Raw genomic sequence first — 16138 nt, 5'->3', positions numbered from 1 at the left:
TTCTCATTCTTCTGCTTTTTCTACTAGCCTGTAGGCTTCCAGCAGCATCTGGTGGGCCACTGTGTGAAACAGGATGCTGGCCTAGATGGGCCTTGGGCTTGATCCTGCAGGGCTGTTCTTACATTCTTATGTACTCCTCTTTTCCATGGTTCATGGTTTCCTCTAGCCCTTTTCTCTTGCCCTCATGAACAGGAGAATTCTCTTCCATTCTTGCTTTCTGAGGCTCCTTTGCTTCTCCTGGCCTATTGACTTCTCTGCTTCCTTCAGTGCCTCTTTTACTTCAGGTTGCTGCCTCCTCCACCATTTCTTAGGCTTCTTTTTCTCACTTCACTGCCTGCTGGGTGCCTTTGCTTCAACAACCCTGTCACTGTGCTCCCTCCCTGTTCATAAGGTTCCCTCTGCTGCTCTGCCTGTCTGTGCTGTCAGCTCAGTCAGTGGCAGCAGAGGAACTAGGGCATGCTTTTTAAAACAAAATATTCACCTCTCAAGCTTCATTTCCTTCATTCCATGCATGCTCTTGTACCTGTAAACAAGCAAGGTTGCATATTTTTCTTCCAGCTGTTCAAATAATTTTGGTTTAGAATGAATAGGACTCTGTTTAGCTTGCCAGCTTGAGAGATTCTTGGCGGTATCTGCACAGAAATTGCACTGTAATCTTAAAATCATGCCTGACACCAATCATTGTTCTCAGCTTCATTTATCCAGATATGTTTAGAAGATGGGCAGAAAGAGCTAGAGTAGTGCCAATACTTAACAACCAGCTAAGAGATGTCTCTCCTACAGTATCTGCATCCAGAAGCAATGAATGCTCATTGACTAAAAAGGCTCCTAAGACCTGCCAGAACATTCTCTGTGAAGTACAAAGGAATTTCCTCTTTATAAATAACTCTTTTAAAGGATTAGGTGAATTTGTGAATAATCCATCATCAATTTATTTGCGTAGCCAATGAACATTACAACATAAACATGTCTACACAAGCAATCCAGAGATAGAAATTTAACAACTTAAAATCATAAAATACTTCTCATTAAAAATAAAACCAATTTGTCAATAGGTCTATCAATTCAACTCAACTCAATGCAAAAAGTAGGGCCTGCAACACTTTAACCAAGCCCCTAAAAGGAGCCAGCCTAGAACAGCAGCCTTGTAGTAAAGTTCAGGTCTTTGTAGGGGGAGAGGAGTTTTAGGAGGGAGAAAGGTAAAATGCTCCTCCCACCCTTTCCTGCTCCCTTGAGGCCTTCCCCAGTGTGCTATATAGTGCTAGAGAATCAGGTCTGCTATTGGCTGCCAACCTAAACTTAAGCATGTTGTTGTTATATAGCCGGGGTGGGGGAATTCTGTAGAGTGAGAAAATGTTCCTTTCCCCCTCCTTTGACATCCCTATGTAGCACAGAGAGAGAGTTTTTGAACCTTATGGCATGCATATGGATATTTGAATTTTTTAAAAAAATTATTTCAATTTGCTAAGTTGCATTCTTGTATATACTTAAGGAGTCTCCTGAATATGTAGAAACCATTACCTTATTTTTGAGTAGTCCTGTTTTGTTTCCAAACAGGCACTCATTGACATGCCGTGAGTATATGTTACTAGCTGAGCTTATTCTGCCCAGCTCCCAGAAACCTCCCTGTTTACAGCTGCATCTCCAGGCTTGGAGACTGCACTTTTGCTATGCTTAGGAGGTGCACTGCAATGTGAGCTCCCAGTTTATGCTATACATGGGGACAAGTCGCTTAGCTGGCAGTGGACTGGTCGCCCCTAGATTTGGGCTGTAAGTAACACAAATTGCAAAGGGGATTAGCTTCACGCACCCTCTCCCTATGTTGGGGGCCCAACTAAGCAGACTCCAGGACTAGCTATTGCAAGTTATCTGGCATCAGAGGTCATTTTGGAATTAGGATGAACTCTAATGCTCCCCTCATCCTCTCGCAAGAAAGATAACACCTGTTGCTAATGAAGCAATTAGACTAGGAAGGGAAAGCAGATAAGACAAGTGCAGCAACAGTCTCCATCACAAAAGGGGTGAGTCAGTGACGTAACTTTGAAAGTGTGCCTATCGAAACTTTTGATAGAATTATTGGGAGAATCAGTCCCAACACAGGCTAGTCTTTGAAGCACCTGTATACTCTAGTTTTCTTTACAATCAGCCTTGCATACAATAGACTATTCACACCCCATCCTACCCAGGAAGAACTATCAGACACAATGCATTCCATGCCAGCCTGTCCGGGCTCTTCTATTCAGCAAAGTATGACAAAAGAAATATGTCTCCAAGGCACATTTTGGGATATAAGTATTTCTGACTCCATTACCCAGTGTGTTTCCCTTTCCATCCTACTGGGGACTCTATCTTGTGCTTCCTCGTGTGTTACGCCTGGGACTGCATTGCAACAAGGACTTCAGCAAGACCATCTTCGTGCTGCCACCTCAAAAGAGCATGAAATCACTACCTGGATCGGTCCGTTTGCCCTTCCAACCAGCGTCCTTAGCAGGCGTGGAAGGCTGAGTCCACCGAGACACCTATCTCATGGGCATCTATCTTTTCACTAACCATTGCAACTCTCCTGCCTCCCACCTCGCTGTCCCTGAAGGACATGAGTCTCCCATTGCTTGAAGCTCTGTTGCCTAGAGACAGGTACAGTATAGCGGTTGTCTGGCTCTCAGGACCCCAATCTATCACTTGGATTCAAACTTCCCCCTTCCCCCCTTTAAGCATCTCTCTCTTGCCCAGCTGGGAACTTACACATAATCTGGAATTTTAAGCTAAATGTGCCTTACAATCGTCTGTTTTTAATTTTTCTTTCTTTCTGTTTTTGTATTGCTTTCACGTTAGGCCCACCTAGTAACTTAGTCTTACTATCTCCCCCCCCCAACTCCTTTTGTTAATTAAAACTTCTCTCCCAAGCCGGTTTTCTTGAGTTCAGGCACTTGCTCAAATTAAAACTGCTTGGAACTGTCTCCCCTTTTGAGCTAAATTCCCCACATTTGCCTGAACGGGGGTACTGACTAAACACCCTTGGGGCAATTCCAACAACATATGCTCAGGTGGGTTCTGCAACAAAATTTTGCGTCTCCCCAACCATAATGCCCACCTCCAGGATACTATAAGCTGTTAAAGGCTTGAGCAAGCCAATTCCCTCTGCCCTGCTGCCCCCTGTTCGGCTGCTCTGTTTTTCCAACTAAAACCTTAACATCCTAGGGGGCACTGAACATGTGCAGTCCATGTCAAGCTGTTTGGGGATTGTCTTCCCCCCCCCTTCTAATTTACAAAGCATTTATTTTTGCATATCTAGGGAATTCCCGAGATAATTCCCGAGGAATTCCCGTTGGGAATTGTCCCAACTTTGCTTCAGTCTGATAGGCACTCAAGCACTTGCTATTAGTGTAAATCAGTGATGAGAATAACTGGCAATAGGGCTGCTATGTTAAGAGACTGTAAGTACACATAGATTACCAGATGCTGGGGACAAACAGGTGGTCTGATCCAGCAAGGCAATTCTCTGTGTTCAATTGTGTGTTCACAGTACAAATCTAGAGGCAATTCTTAATTCTGCCTTTTTTCTTTGCACAAGCTTTTTAAAAAGGTGTTGGGTGTCAGAGGGATGGAAGATCATTATGCAAGGATGGAAGATCATTATACAGTATCATCTATTGAAAGATATGTAGCATTGGCTAACCTGTGACAGGAAGCTGAAATTTACAAGAAATGGTTAGACTTAAAATCGATGGATTATGTTAAATCTGCCTTGTGAGGAGAGAAGATTTAGCAGTAAAAAGCCATGATTTAAGGGAAAGCTGCAGAGGGCTATCTAGCTGTTGGAAAGTCACTCCTTGAGGGCACACTATGGGCTAAGCATCTCTGAATTCCTCACTTCCATCATGTATTTCTCAACTTGTGTGTAGAGAGTGAGCAAGGGACCATTTACTGCAAAGAAATAATTTGGGAAAGACAAGCTGCCTGTTAGGTGAAGCTCCAAGTGATGAGCAAAAAGCACTGGGATTGAAGTTGGCACAAATTGTCTTGTCTTTCCCTGTCAAGAGGTCCGGGGGAAGCAAACATGCCTACAAAATTGATAGTAAATTGGAATGGGATTTCAAAAACTTGACTCCAGAATAGTTGACTGCAAGATAGAGGCATTGCCTACGGTATATGTCTTGTCAGTAAACTTTCCTCTCCAGTATTTCCCATGAAATTTATATATAAGTAAGACTTGACCAAAAAAAATGATTCCTGGCTTAGTAGATCATTGAAATTAACTTTGAGTATGGTTTCTAAGGTTGCCTCACATTAAATTGGTTTGTACTGGGTGCATCCCTGCTACAAAAGCTTTTGCACTTGCTGTTTCCTATCTTCCATTTCAATAAATTGTCTCTATTGTTATACTTTCCTTTGAAAACTCTCCTATACATTCTGGTTTTGAAGTTGCTAATGCTTGCATTTCCAAGAGTCTGTGCTGCACAGGATACATTTACATAGGTACAGTAGGAAAGAGAAGATTGCCATTTCAAAAAGAACCCAAGGTGCTTCATTGTGTGAGTTGCTTCAATTCAAACTTTCAGTAATAGCTTTTTAAATTTAAGTTTGTTTTAAATTCTCAAGAGGCTGCTTGCACTGAACTGAATGTTTAAAAAATCATCAGTGTTAGGAAGTGTAGCTATATTGAGTTTAATTATACATGTATAAGAATGTTTCAGGCAGTGGTGGCAAAATAACTGCCCCTGATAAAAGTTACCATTCACTTCCAAAGGTTATGTTAGTCTTCCCCTGTTTTGAAGCAAGAGGCCTTCTTGTTATGAGCGCAGAATAAAGAAAAATGTAACCTTGATCTGAACAGGTAATGAACTTGCAAAAACACATTAAGAGTCAATTGAGCTCCGTCCAAGATGGAAATCTTGTCTCATTCAAGCAAGTCAAGGGTAATATACAAACAGATGTACTCCCAAGCCTTCTATTTCTTCTAGTTGACTCACCTTCAAAACCTTACCTTAATTCAGACTGACATATTGTATGCATCTGCTTATAGCATTTGAAATGTTAAAGAAAAAGAGCATAGCCTCTTCTTACCTGGTTTATTGGAAACTCGCTACCACTCATTTTATCCTGGGACTCCTTCCCAGTCATATTCCCAGCAGGGGGAGAGATTAGAGAGCCACCGGTTCCCCTCCATCAGCAGGCTCCTCCCTCTTCACAACTGACTCTATCCACCAGTGGTCAGAGGGATAGGCCCCCTCCATTGGCCTGGCTTGGACCACCTGTCATCTGGCTCCTGTCCTTTCAGAACTAGATCTACCTGCAGCCATTCCATTTGCAGCCAGCCAGCGACCCTTCATCAGAATTATTGATGGAAATTTTAGTCTATTTATTCCTTTTTTCATTTTTATATTGTAACCTGCTTTGGGAACTCTGGTTAAAAAGCAGCATTAAAATATAAATAAATAACCAAACATTTGTTCCTTAAGACAGAAGACTGCTCCTGCTAGTTACTCGTGTGACCAAAGAATAACTTGTGCAGAATATTTCTATTCTTGAGAGAGGCATGCATGCATCAAAAATCGAGGAACAGCTTGGGAAAAGTTATGGTGAACTCAAACAGTTGTGCTGCAACCAGTTGTCTGGGTCAGAATATCTTATGAGGAACCCATATGCAAGCAGAACCAAGCTGAAAGCCTAAGGGATATCAAAAATAAAAATTAATTTAGTATTGCCTATGTATAGACCTAATAGCTGCAGTATAGCATGTTCAGCTTCTGAGCTCCGCCAAAAATAAGATGGTAAATATCCTCTTTCCTTAGAATACATGGGAAGCTGGTTAGGGCATGTCCAGATAGATCTGATAGCAGGGCTTATACCGAGTCAGTGTTTTTGATCCCTGCAGTTGAGGTGTGGGGCATTCAACCTATGTTGACCCATACTTCAGAAAGTGACTGGCACAGGACCACCGGGGGAAAGGATGTGCACATTCCCTGGGATATGCATTGACCTTCACTCCTGAGTTTGATACACTGCAGGAGTTTACACCTGGGCATGCCATTTCAAACCTGTTGCCTGCAGAATACATAACAGTTTTTCCTCCTTAGTTTATTTCTAGCTAAAAACTACTGATTTACTAACTCAATGAACCAAGTAAACCTTTTACATGAGTAACTGGATTTGTCTGAAGAGGGCATCAGGATAGTAATTTGTGAAAAGTAATACATGCTGCAAAAGAAATCTGCAACTGTGTTACTCCACATGCTGTCCTTAAAAGGCCATAAACTGAATTATGCATGTATGAGGGCAGACATTGTTTTTAAAGTTGTGATTTCCAAGGTTGGTCTATCAGTTGCCATCCTGCTAAGACCTGTGCTGTGGTGCACCAGCTGTGTAGCAGCTGCTATCGGAAGGGCCCAGAACTTCTATAGAGGTTTTATATTTATTCTCACTTTTTTTTTCTATTACAAGAAGCACTTTTACTGTCCTGCCCTTCCCTCCAGGAGTCAGACTGGGTCTGCCTTTTCAGAATTGCTAGTTGTAAATTGTGCAGTTCTGTTTCAGTCTATTTACAGTGTGCTTCGCTCACACCACCTACCCTTTTATGTACTTACATTGTGATTGGAACAGAGAAATATATTTTCTTCTCTGTAAAATGTTTGCTTCTGTTGAAATCACAAGCTAGGTATTTCTTCTTGTATGTGATGTGAGTGAAGGGATGGTTGGGAATATGAAAGGAAAGTGAAAGTTATCTGTTTCAGAACCTTTGTTTATGTTTCAGTACTTTAGCAGACCGTGAGGCAGTTCAGACAAGCAGCCAAACCCAGGCTTGGGCAGCCATGCCTAGGTTTGGCTGCTCATGTGAAGCGCCGGGATCGGGGCCCATTCCGGTACTGCCTGCCCCACAAGCCTGGACTTTAACCTGGGTAAAAGGGCGCAAGCACACCATTTACCCCAGGTACGGGGTTCTGAGTGTGCTCCGGCTGCACACAGCCCAAGAACACAGACAGCCGGGCGCCTAGAGTGCCTGACTCACAGAGGGATCCCCCAAGGCACTGTGCTGCTCACACGGTGCATTTTGGTATTCCTGGAGGCCAGGGCTCGTTTTCCCAGCCTCCAGTGATCCACACTGCTTGGAACAGCATGAATCGTGTGGGCGCATGATGGTGCACCAAAGATATCGTTGATCATCTGGGGGCAAGGTAGGTTCATCCCTGCCTTCCGCCCTCCCTCCCCGCCTCTCTCATGGCCAGGTGTGTATGACCTTAATGAGTTTTTGGGGTAGGATGTGGAAGTAAACATGGTGAGGTGAACTAAGCTACTGCCAAGTTCAGCCCAGTTAGCTGTTACATCCTTTGGAGTGGTGTTAGAAAATGAAGAAGAGGGGAGTAGACAGGATGTAACCTGTGCTATTTTAATTAACTGCTTCAAGGTAACCATCTGTTGTGGGGCAATTAGCTAAAAGCATTCAAGAATTTTGCTTTAGAGTAACTGTTACGTGGAGTAGGAGAGGAGAGCTGGTCTTGTGGTAGCAAGCATGACTTGTCCCGTTAGCTAAGCAGGGTCTGCCCTGGTTGCATATGAAAGGGAGACTAGAAGTGTGAGTGCTGTAAGATATTCCCCTCAGGGGATGGAGCCGCTCTGGGAAGAGCAAAAGGTTCCAAGTTCCCTCCCTGGCTTCTCCAAGATAGGGCTGAGAGAGATTCCTGCCTGCAACCTTGGAGAAGCCGCTGCCAGTCTGTGAAGACAATACTGAGCTAGATAGACCAATGGTCTGACTCAGTATATGGCAGCTTCCTATGTTCCTATGAGTAATGTTTCTTCCATGTTTATAGGGCATTTCTTTGATTAAAGGACTCGGTAGTATTTTAGCATGTGAAACATGTGCCTTTTAAAGGGGCAGAACTTCCCTTGAGCCATTTTGTGACACTTCTATATCTCATACATTTGTTCTTTCCCCTGTTTCTGGATATGTTTATTTCTACAAGGGTTTCTGGGCTGTTGCTCAGAACACATGAGTACGGTTTGCTTCTAAACAGATCCTGTATTTTCTCTCTGCTCCCCTTACCCAGTGTTTCAATATTTCACATTTGCACAATACTCAAAGCATGTAGTCTGTATAAGAAAATTTAAAAACCACCTGAGAAGCACATCTTTTAGGAGTGGATATTGGACAGAATTGACAGAAGATTATAGGCTTACGTGAACACACGCGGGCATGCACACACACACACAGAGGCAGTAACAGAATTACCAGGGCTACTGACCATGCTCATTGTTTTTAATGAAAATTTGACCCTCTTTTTCAATTATGGAAGGTTTTAAGTGCAGTAATTCAGAGGCTATACTAGTTCTCCACTATTCCTTGTACAGACATCACAAAAAAGATATAAATTGAATTCATATTAAAATAGGGCAGGTGCCTAATTGCAATGGGGACAATCTGTAAAGAACCAACAGACATCTAATCCTACCCTTAGGATTTTGGCTGCTGTCTTCCAAGACTTTGGATGGGGGGGAATGGAAAGACTGCTTTATTAACTGATTTTTCTTCTTCTTCCATTAGGGAATGGAGAGCTGAGCAACAAGGAGTTTGTTGCTATTATGAAGCAGCGACTTATGAGGGGCTTGGAGAAACCTAAGGACATGGGGTTTACACGGCTTATGAGGGCCATGTGGAAATGTGCACAGGAGACTGCTTGGGATTTTGCCATGCCGAAACAATAACTGCAGAGCAGGAGAGAAGACCTGGCTGCAACAGGCAGATGAGGATTGTGAATTCTGCTGTGCTGCCTCTGCATGATAAGTGGCTATCATGTTAGATGCTCCATGAATGAAGGCTTACACCAACGAAATGACACCATTCCATGGTTGTACTAGAAAAAATAAAACCTGAAAGGCAAAGACTGTTAACAACTGCAATTTTTCCTTAAAGATACTTAATTTTGAGCTCACTCTGACCTTGGCTTTTATCTCAACAACTGTTCCTCCTTCTCTTGCCCATTTTCTTCTTAATATCTATTTTTCCAGAAGTAAAATAGACAGACCACCAGAAAAATTATCTTTGGATATTCCAGATGCTTCCTTTTAATCTGTCTATCCGTTTCAAGGCAAAATATGACCAAGTATGGGGTGGTGGTGAGTGTGAAAGAATTAGCTATGACAGTCCTGTTTTATCATGAATATCTGCCTTTCCTCAGCAGTAGTGGTCTGGACTATAGGAGAAGAGTCTGAATATTCAAGAGTGGGGTGGTGGTGGTGGTCTTGTGTAACTTTTAAAATAAATTGCTACTTTCTCCCATCGCCCTTCCTCAAAACTCTTGACTTGTATGAGCAACCCAATGTGTATGTTCTCATCTGTAATTTTCCCCTTAGTGAGGGCATTTGCTCACCATGACTTGTTCTCCATTAAGTCTTAAAGCTCTTCTTTACAGAGCTCTTAAGTGCTTGTAAAATATTACTACTTGTAAAATATAATTACATGTAATTATAATGGTTCCCAACAAAACGCAATGCTCCTGTGTCATCTTTCTCTTTCTGGGAAGTCCTCTGAATTCAGCCAGGTTTGGCTTTGTGTTGGCAACAAGTCTATAATTCAGTTGTCTCATTCCCAAACTGAGAACTTGAGCCGGGGGCAGTGGGGCTGTTAAAGACAGCTGATGAATTTCTGGGTTTATCAGCTAACATGCCCATTTTGCTGTTGTTTGTTTGGTTGTTTGTAAAGACAGAAGGTAGTGAATGCGTTTTTATAATTCATGGAACACTAAAAGCTCATTCTGGTATTTCTGCTTCTAGACATCATAGTCTTCATCAAAAACTTGCAAAAGTGAAGGTCTGGTCAGTAGAATGTCGAGTCATATTGGCAGTGACAGGCTCACTAAGCAAGTTCTGCTTTTTATGGGAGTGTTTCCCTCATTAAAACAGAGGTTTATGTTCTCAATCCATTGTTCAGTGCTGGTCCATCACCCGCAGGATTCATCCATCCCTGCAATCTAAACCTTCCTGTGCACTGTAAATAGCCCTATCACTTTCCGACTTGTTTGAAAGGCTGGCAGACTCAAAGGCCTGCCCAAGATTGCCCATTTCAAAGTGTGAAGAATGCATTTCAGCCTGTACAACCTCCAACATGGCCATACAGTTTTGCTAAAGAGCTCTTGTGTACCAGGTGCTCCATTAGAGAAGCAATAATAAGTGCTATAAGAAATGCTTTGTTTAGAAGCCCAGGTGTGTGTTACATTAATTTCACCTCTGAAAAAATTGCCTGAAGTAATTTTAAATAACTGCAGGGAGATTTCAGAAGTGAAACTAACTAAGGAACTGTTGATGCTCCTAGCAGAGCTCAACTATCAGCTCTAATGACCAAGGGAAAAAGCTTGATGTGCAACACTGGCTGCTCAGCAATGCCTTGATTTTCAAATAATCTTTTCAGCAGTTCAGTTAAGTAAGCTAACTAGCTGGCAGGTGTTTTGTACTCTGAGGGAGTGCATGGCCTCTCAACAGTACTGAGAGGGATGCTAGAAAATATTTATTTCCATTGCCTTAGTTCTTTCAGTCATTCCCTGTCTTTTGAAATGTGGTGTGTCTCATGCAGATGCATGGGCTACACAGACGATGAAAAAGAGAGGCCAGGGCAATGGGCAGGGAGAAGCCCTTGGTTTTTCAGGAAAATCCTGCTGCTTTAAAAGAAATGGCCCACTCACTCCCAAAAGAATTCTCAAAACTAGCTGGGGAAGAGGGCGGCACATGCTAACTCTGAATGTTTGCAGGGGAGAGTAGCATGCAGGCCCAACTCTTAGCTGGCCAGAGTTGGGGCTTCTGTTAAAGAGAAGCATGTGTACTCCTGCTTGTTTTCATCAGTTTGAGACCTAAAATGGGGGAAGAAAGTAGGCTCTGATGGTGAGCATCCACATGGCGTGCACCCATGTTTTTGAAGACCTTCCCCATTAGAGCCTTCAGTCTGTGAGGGGAAAGTGACTTCACATTGTTAAGGGCTATGATGGGGTGATTGGCCTGGAAAGGCATGTATCCTTGAGGCCAATCCCACCTCCATACGAGAGCTGCAGTATCCTCTCTGCTCCAGCTAGACACTGCCCACTGGAGTCATGGGGTGAATGCACTGGGAAGTGGCCCATGGCGTTTCACCTGAGAACACTTGCAGTGGTTGGTCTACTAGAGTCGGGCGCTTCCAGACTTGAGCAGAATGATGGCAGCTGGTTCCATGAACTTGTGCCTAGGGAAATTTGCCCCAGCCACTCCTCTGCTCATACTCTGAACCACCACTCAGTTGATCAGAAGTGCTGCTGGGAGTCTTTCCAGACTCAGCTCCATGAAGCCAGCCACCAAAGAAGCCAGCCTTCTGCTCAAGCTGGGAAGTTTCTGGTTTGGGCAAAAGGCCTGCTGTGGGTCTCCTCTGGAAGGCATGCTCTGTATTAAGAAAGTGGGTGTGTCATATGCTGGGCACTCAAACAAAGGAAAGGAATTAGATGGTTGCTTTAGCTTCATTCCTCAGAACAAGGCAGTGGGCAGTGGTGTTAAGGGGTTGAGAAGGAAGGTAAGAGGAAGAAGAGTCTCCTCTGCCCTGCTCCTCTTCCAAACACTGAATATTTTTACGGGTCCACACTTATATTCCAGAATACCAAGAAGTATTGGTATATATGCCTGGCTTCTGTTTCTACCTCATACATATACATGTTCTCTCGTACATATTTCTTGAAGACAACAGCAATTCTACACTATATGTGTGCTAAGGGAGTGACATCATAGTCCTTTCGCCCAAACCTCTTCCTGTCAATTTTATCCAAACATGATATGAAGGGTAAAGGTAAAGTGTGCCGTCAAGTCGGTGTCAGCTCCTGGCAACCACAGAGCCCTGTGGTTGTCTTTGGTGGAATATAGGAGGGGTTTACCATTGCCATCTCCCATGCAGTATGAGATGATGCCTTTCAGCATCTTCCTGTATCTCTGCTGCCCGATATAGAAGATTCGAACCAGCAACGTCTGGCTTGCTAGTCAAGTCATTCCCTGCTGTGCCATTAGGTAGAAAGGCATTAAATAAAAGAAACAGGGCTGCAGTACCTGAAAGGTTTCTATTTGGTATTTGCCAAGAGGATTGAGAGAACTAAGGAGAGTGCACTGTGGTGAATGTTAAGTTGTGGAAGTGTTAATCTCACTGACAGCAGATGGATCAGCAGCTGCCCCTGTTGCAGGCTCACAGTTTTGCTGGAACAAGACAAGGTGTTGAAGAAGGCCTAGAGGAGACCGACTTATACACACAGTGAGCTAGTTGAAAGCTGGATACTTGCTGTGGGCTTGTGCTACATGTGTTCATTGTCTGAGTGGCTGGGCTGTTGTAGGAGTGAACCTACCACACTCTATACTGAGATACAATTCTCTGTCCAGGGAACCTGCTGGCTTGCCGTAGAAGCACACTGTACACAGTGCTGATGCAGTCACAGATCTACTTCCCTTCACCCATGGATCTCTCTCACACTTTCTTTTAAAGTAAAGCATTCACACACAAAAAGTAGTGGCCCACCTGAAGATTGGCAGGAGCAAGAAAGACAACTGCAATCAGCATCAAATCCCTATCAAATGCTGTGAAGGTGATGGGGGCAGCCAGACTTGCTCAATAGGGGTAAATGGAAGAAACTTGGCAAGTCCTGTTCAGAAGTGCATCTACATACATGCTACAGATAGGGCAGGACCTGGGATAGCTCCCAATGCAGATTCCTAGAAGAAATTGACCTTGCTTTGAAAAGCTCAGCTGAATCCCAACATTGTGAAGCAGCTCTCCTGAGTGCCCAACCCTTGCCCCTAGCTGCTTGTTAGTAATAATTTAACAGGACAGCACTCTGGTTTTGAGACCAGACTCCAGCATCGGGGGGGGGGGGGCGTGCTTCCCGTGGTAACCTTTGTCTTCCAAGCTGTGAGCGTACAGAGAACCGGAGGGCCTTGGGAAGTTGGAGACACGATGAAGCTGGCGATTCTGCTTCCTCATTAGAAGACTCTAAATATCTGACCTAATGGAGACAGCCAGGTGACACTTCTTTCAGATTGGACCTCAGGCCTGCTTGCCTGATGGCTGAGGCAGGGCCCTACTGAAACTGACCCATCCTCACAGCAACCTCCCTGCCTCAGAATCATTTTCTAGAGAGCATCTGCAATATGGGACCACTCTCAACTTCTTTAATGCCAGCTCAATTCTTTGATGCGCAAATGGGATTCCAAATTAACTGCTTAAATATAAGGCTTAGCATACTTCCCCACAAATACTCTTTGGAATTACTTCTTTAAAATAGCTCCCTATGTGCTTGCCTATCTGGCCGCCTCCCCACAGCACAAGCGTATCACGATTCTTAGTCTTCCTCCCCTTTCAGGATGCGAAAAATGTCATCATGCCTGAGAAAGACAGAAGATTCCATTACACAAGTAACCTTATCAAGTTGCTGAGTTGCTTCTACTTTGGAACAAGGCAACAGACATTAATGAATTGGGTCAGTGAGGCTCTGACAGAGGTGCTTTTTCCAAGACAGGAACCTGGAGTTGATGAAGGGAAAACACACGCCTAGCCTTCTGGATTCATCCTTGACAGGAGGATGACAATGCTCAGGCAAGTCCATTACCTACAGCAAATTATGAGCAGCTATCCCTCCAGCAGAGCTGACCTTTGCAGGCCCCCTCCTGAAAAGCAGACAGACGTTCTGTAGTTTAACGGCTCGGTCAGCCAGCAGGGTGCTAGAACTCTTTCATCTGCTAGTTCTGTCATCTTATTTTATGACACTCCTTACCACAGTAGCCTTCTCGTGTTCTTACTCCAGCAAGCTGATCTCGTTATTCTCATGGTGCTAATTGGTTTTTTTCTTCTGAACACAGCAGCTTGCATATGGATTGTAACATCACATGTTCCATTTCAGAGAGAGAAAGCAGAGCCAACTACAACAGTGGACTTGGATTCTGGCAGTTAGATACATACGATCTATGCCTGGAGTGGAGAGAGATGCGTTCCCCCTCTCATAGCACTAGAACCACAGGCCATTCGATGAAACTGACTGCCAGGAAATTTAGTGCCAACAAAAGGACACAGCACATAATTAATCTGTGGAATTATCTGCCACAGGCTATGAAAGCCATAAACTTGGTTGACTTAAAAGCGGATTAAACCCAATAATGTATACAGATCTATCAATGGCTACCAGTCTTGATGGTTATAGGCTACCTCCAGGTTGCAATACCAGTTGCATGGGAGCAATAGCAGGAAAGAGGGCATGCCTTCATCTCCTGCTTGGGGGGATTCCCAGAGGCATCTGTTGGGTCACTGTGGGAAACAGGATGCTATATTAGATGCACTTTAGGCCTGATCCAACCAGGCTCTTTCTTATGTTTTATCCTGTTAGTCTTGCTGTTGCACAGAAAACAAACATGGAATGCCATATAATAAAATATTGCAAATCGGATGTGTTTTTAAAAAATAAACAGCAATGAGACACTTCAGCACTGGAGAAACAAGTGGGCTCTTATTCCTCAAGATCAACAATGGTAAGCAAATGTCTGCAGTGCAAGACAGCTTGCCCAGCAGTCCCCATCTTCTATATTATTAATTCCTGTAGATGGACCAGGGGGATACGTGGGGATGTGGCAAGCTCCGCCCTCGCTGCAGCCGTGACCAATGGCGGGCCCAGAGGGAACAACACGTGCAAGGGCCGGAGGGAGGAGCGCGCGCCAAGAGGTGGTTGGCGAGACTCCACAGAGGTCACAGCTGAGGGAGGGGAACGGCTGACCAGCTGAGGGACAACAAGCAGAGAGGAGAAGCGCCTTTGGGAACCGCTGGGCTGCCCGAAGGCTGACAAGCACCGGATGGAAATGAAGGCCCACTGCCTGGTGAGGTGAGAGACCCTGTGAGGGGTCAGCAGGAGGTAGGGGGAGGGCAGGAGCGATGGGGCAGGAGGTGGGGGAGGGCAGGAATGACGGGGCAGGAGATGGGGCGGGGAGGGCAGGAGAGACGAGCAGGAGGTGGGGTGGGGGAGGGCAGGAGAGATTGGGGCAGGAGGTGGAGTGGGGGAGGGCAGGAGATATGGGGTAGGAGGTGGGGTGGAGTAGAGTGGGGGAGGGCAGGAGAGATGGGGCAGGGGTGGGGTAGGGGAGGGCAGGAGAGATGGGGCAGGAGGTGGGGTGGGGGAGGGCAGGAGAGATGGGGCAGGAGGTGGGGTGGGGGAGGGCAGGAGATGGGGCAGGAGGTGGGGTGGGGGAGGAGGTGGGGTGGGGAGGGCAGGGCAGTAGAAACGGGCATGAGACTGGGGCAAGAGGTGGGGCGGGGATGGCAGGGGAGACTGGGGCAGGAGGTGGGGCGGGGGAAGGCGGGGCAGGAGGTGGGATGGAGAGCACAGGAGAGACTGGAGCAGGAGAGACTGGGGCAGAAGGTGGGGCAGGGGTGGGCAGGAGAGACTGGGGCAGGAGGTTGGGTGGGGGAAGGCAGGAGAGACTGGGGCGGTGGGAGGCGAACGGGAGACTAGGCCTGAAGGTGGGGTGGGGCTGACGGTGGGGGGGAGGCGGGAGGGGCTGAAGGTGGGGGGAGTGTACTGTCACACACATGCTCTGTGCGGGGTCAGCTAGTTTTCTTCTTCTAACAGGGGCTACTGCAGGAGATTGTTAGAGTATGTTGTCTCAGTACACACATGATAAAGAGACACATCACAGATCTGATCAGCACTTGATGTAAACTGTGTGTGCACTCCATGGCCGCTGTGCAGTGTTTCCTTGGCAGACAGAGATGTGGAAGGAATTTCCTGAAGATTGAAAGCCACTGTGGTAGAATGTTGTCTTCTCCTTAAGTCTCATTTAAACCACAAACAGAAAGAACAGCCCTGCTGGATCAGGTTCAGGCCTATCTAGTCCAGCATCCTGTTTCACACAGTGGCCCACTAGATGCCACCAAACACTTATGCTGTAATCAATATGCTCATCTGCTATAGAAAAAACATGAGTGGTATCTTAAAGACCAACACAACTGGCCCTCTGGAAACTGTCTTATGCTAGAAGTCGAGATTATCAATGATTGCTCTATGAGATAATTTAGCTTCTTAATGTGGTAGATCCTGTCTGTATTGGGAGCTGGACTTTACCATTTTTATCCTTTCGTTCCATTCTTTCTCCAGGAACTCAAAGTTATATG

General features: G+C 45.1%; 1 protein-coding gene across 5 annotated transcripts in view; it reads left to right on the top strand.

The window, feature by feature from the left end:
• MICU1 (mitochondrial calcium uptake 1) overlaps nucleotides 1–9478 on the top strand; it is a 256008-nt gene extending 246530 nt beyond the window's left edge. For 3 of the 5 annotated variants that reach the window (XM_053305650.1, XM_053305647.1, XM_053305648.1), the window contains one exon: nucleotides 8537–9478. In XM_053305650.1, the coding sequence (XP_053161625.1) occupies nucleotides 8537–8697 (161 nt within the window). In that variant the 3' untranslated portion in view covers nucleotides 8698–9478. The remainder of the gene's footprint in view (nucleotides 1–8536) is intronic. The other 2 variants (XR_008318809.1, XM_053305651.1) reach the window with 1 other exon arrangement.
• Nucleotides 9479–16138: the final 6660 nt, after the last annotated feature.

This window comes from Hemicordylus capensis, chromosome 3, assembly GCF_027244095.1.
Source record: "Hemicordylus capensis ecotype Gifberg chromosome 3, rHemCap1.1.pri, whole genome shotgun sequence".
Classification (NCBI taxonomy): domain Eukaryota; kingdom Metazoa; phylum Chordata; class Lepidosauria; order Squamata; family Cordylidae; genus Hemicordylus; species Hemicordylus capensis.
The sequence above is the reverse complement of the archived record's forward strand: the minus strand, read 5'-3'. Positions and strand labels throughout refer to the sequence as shown.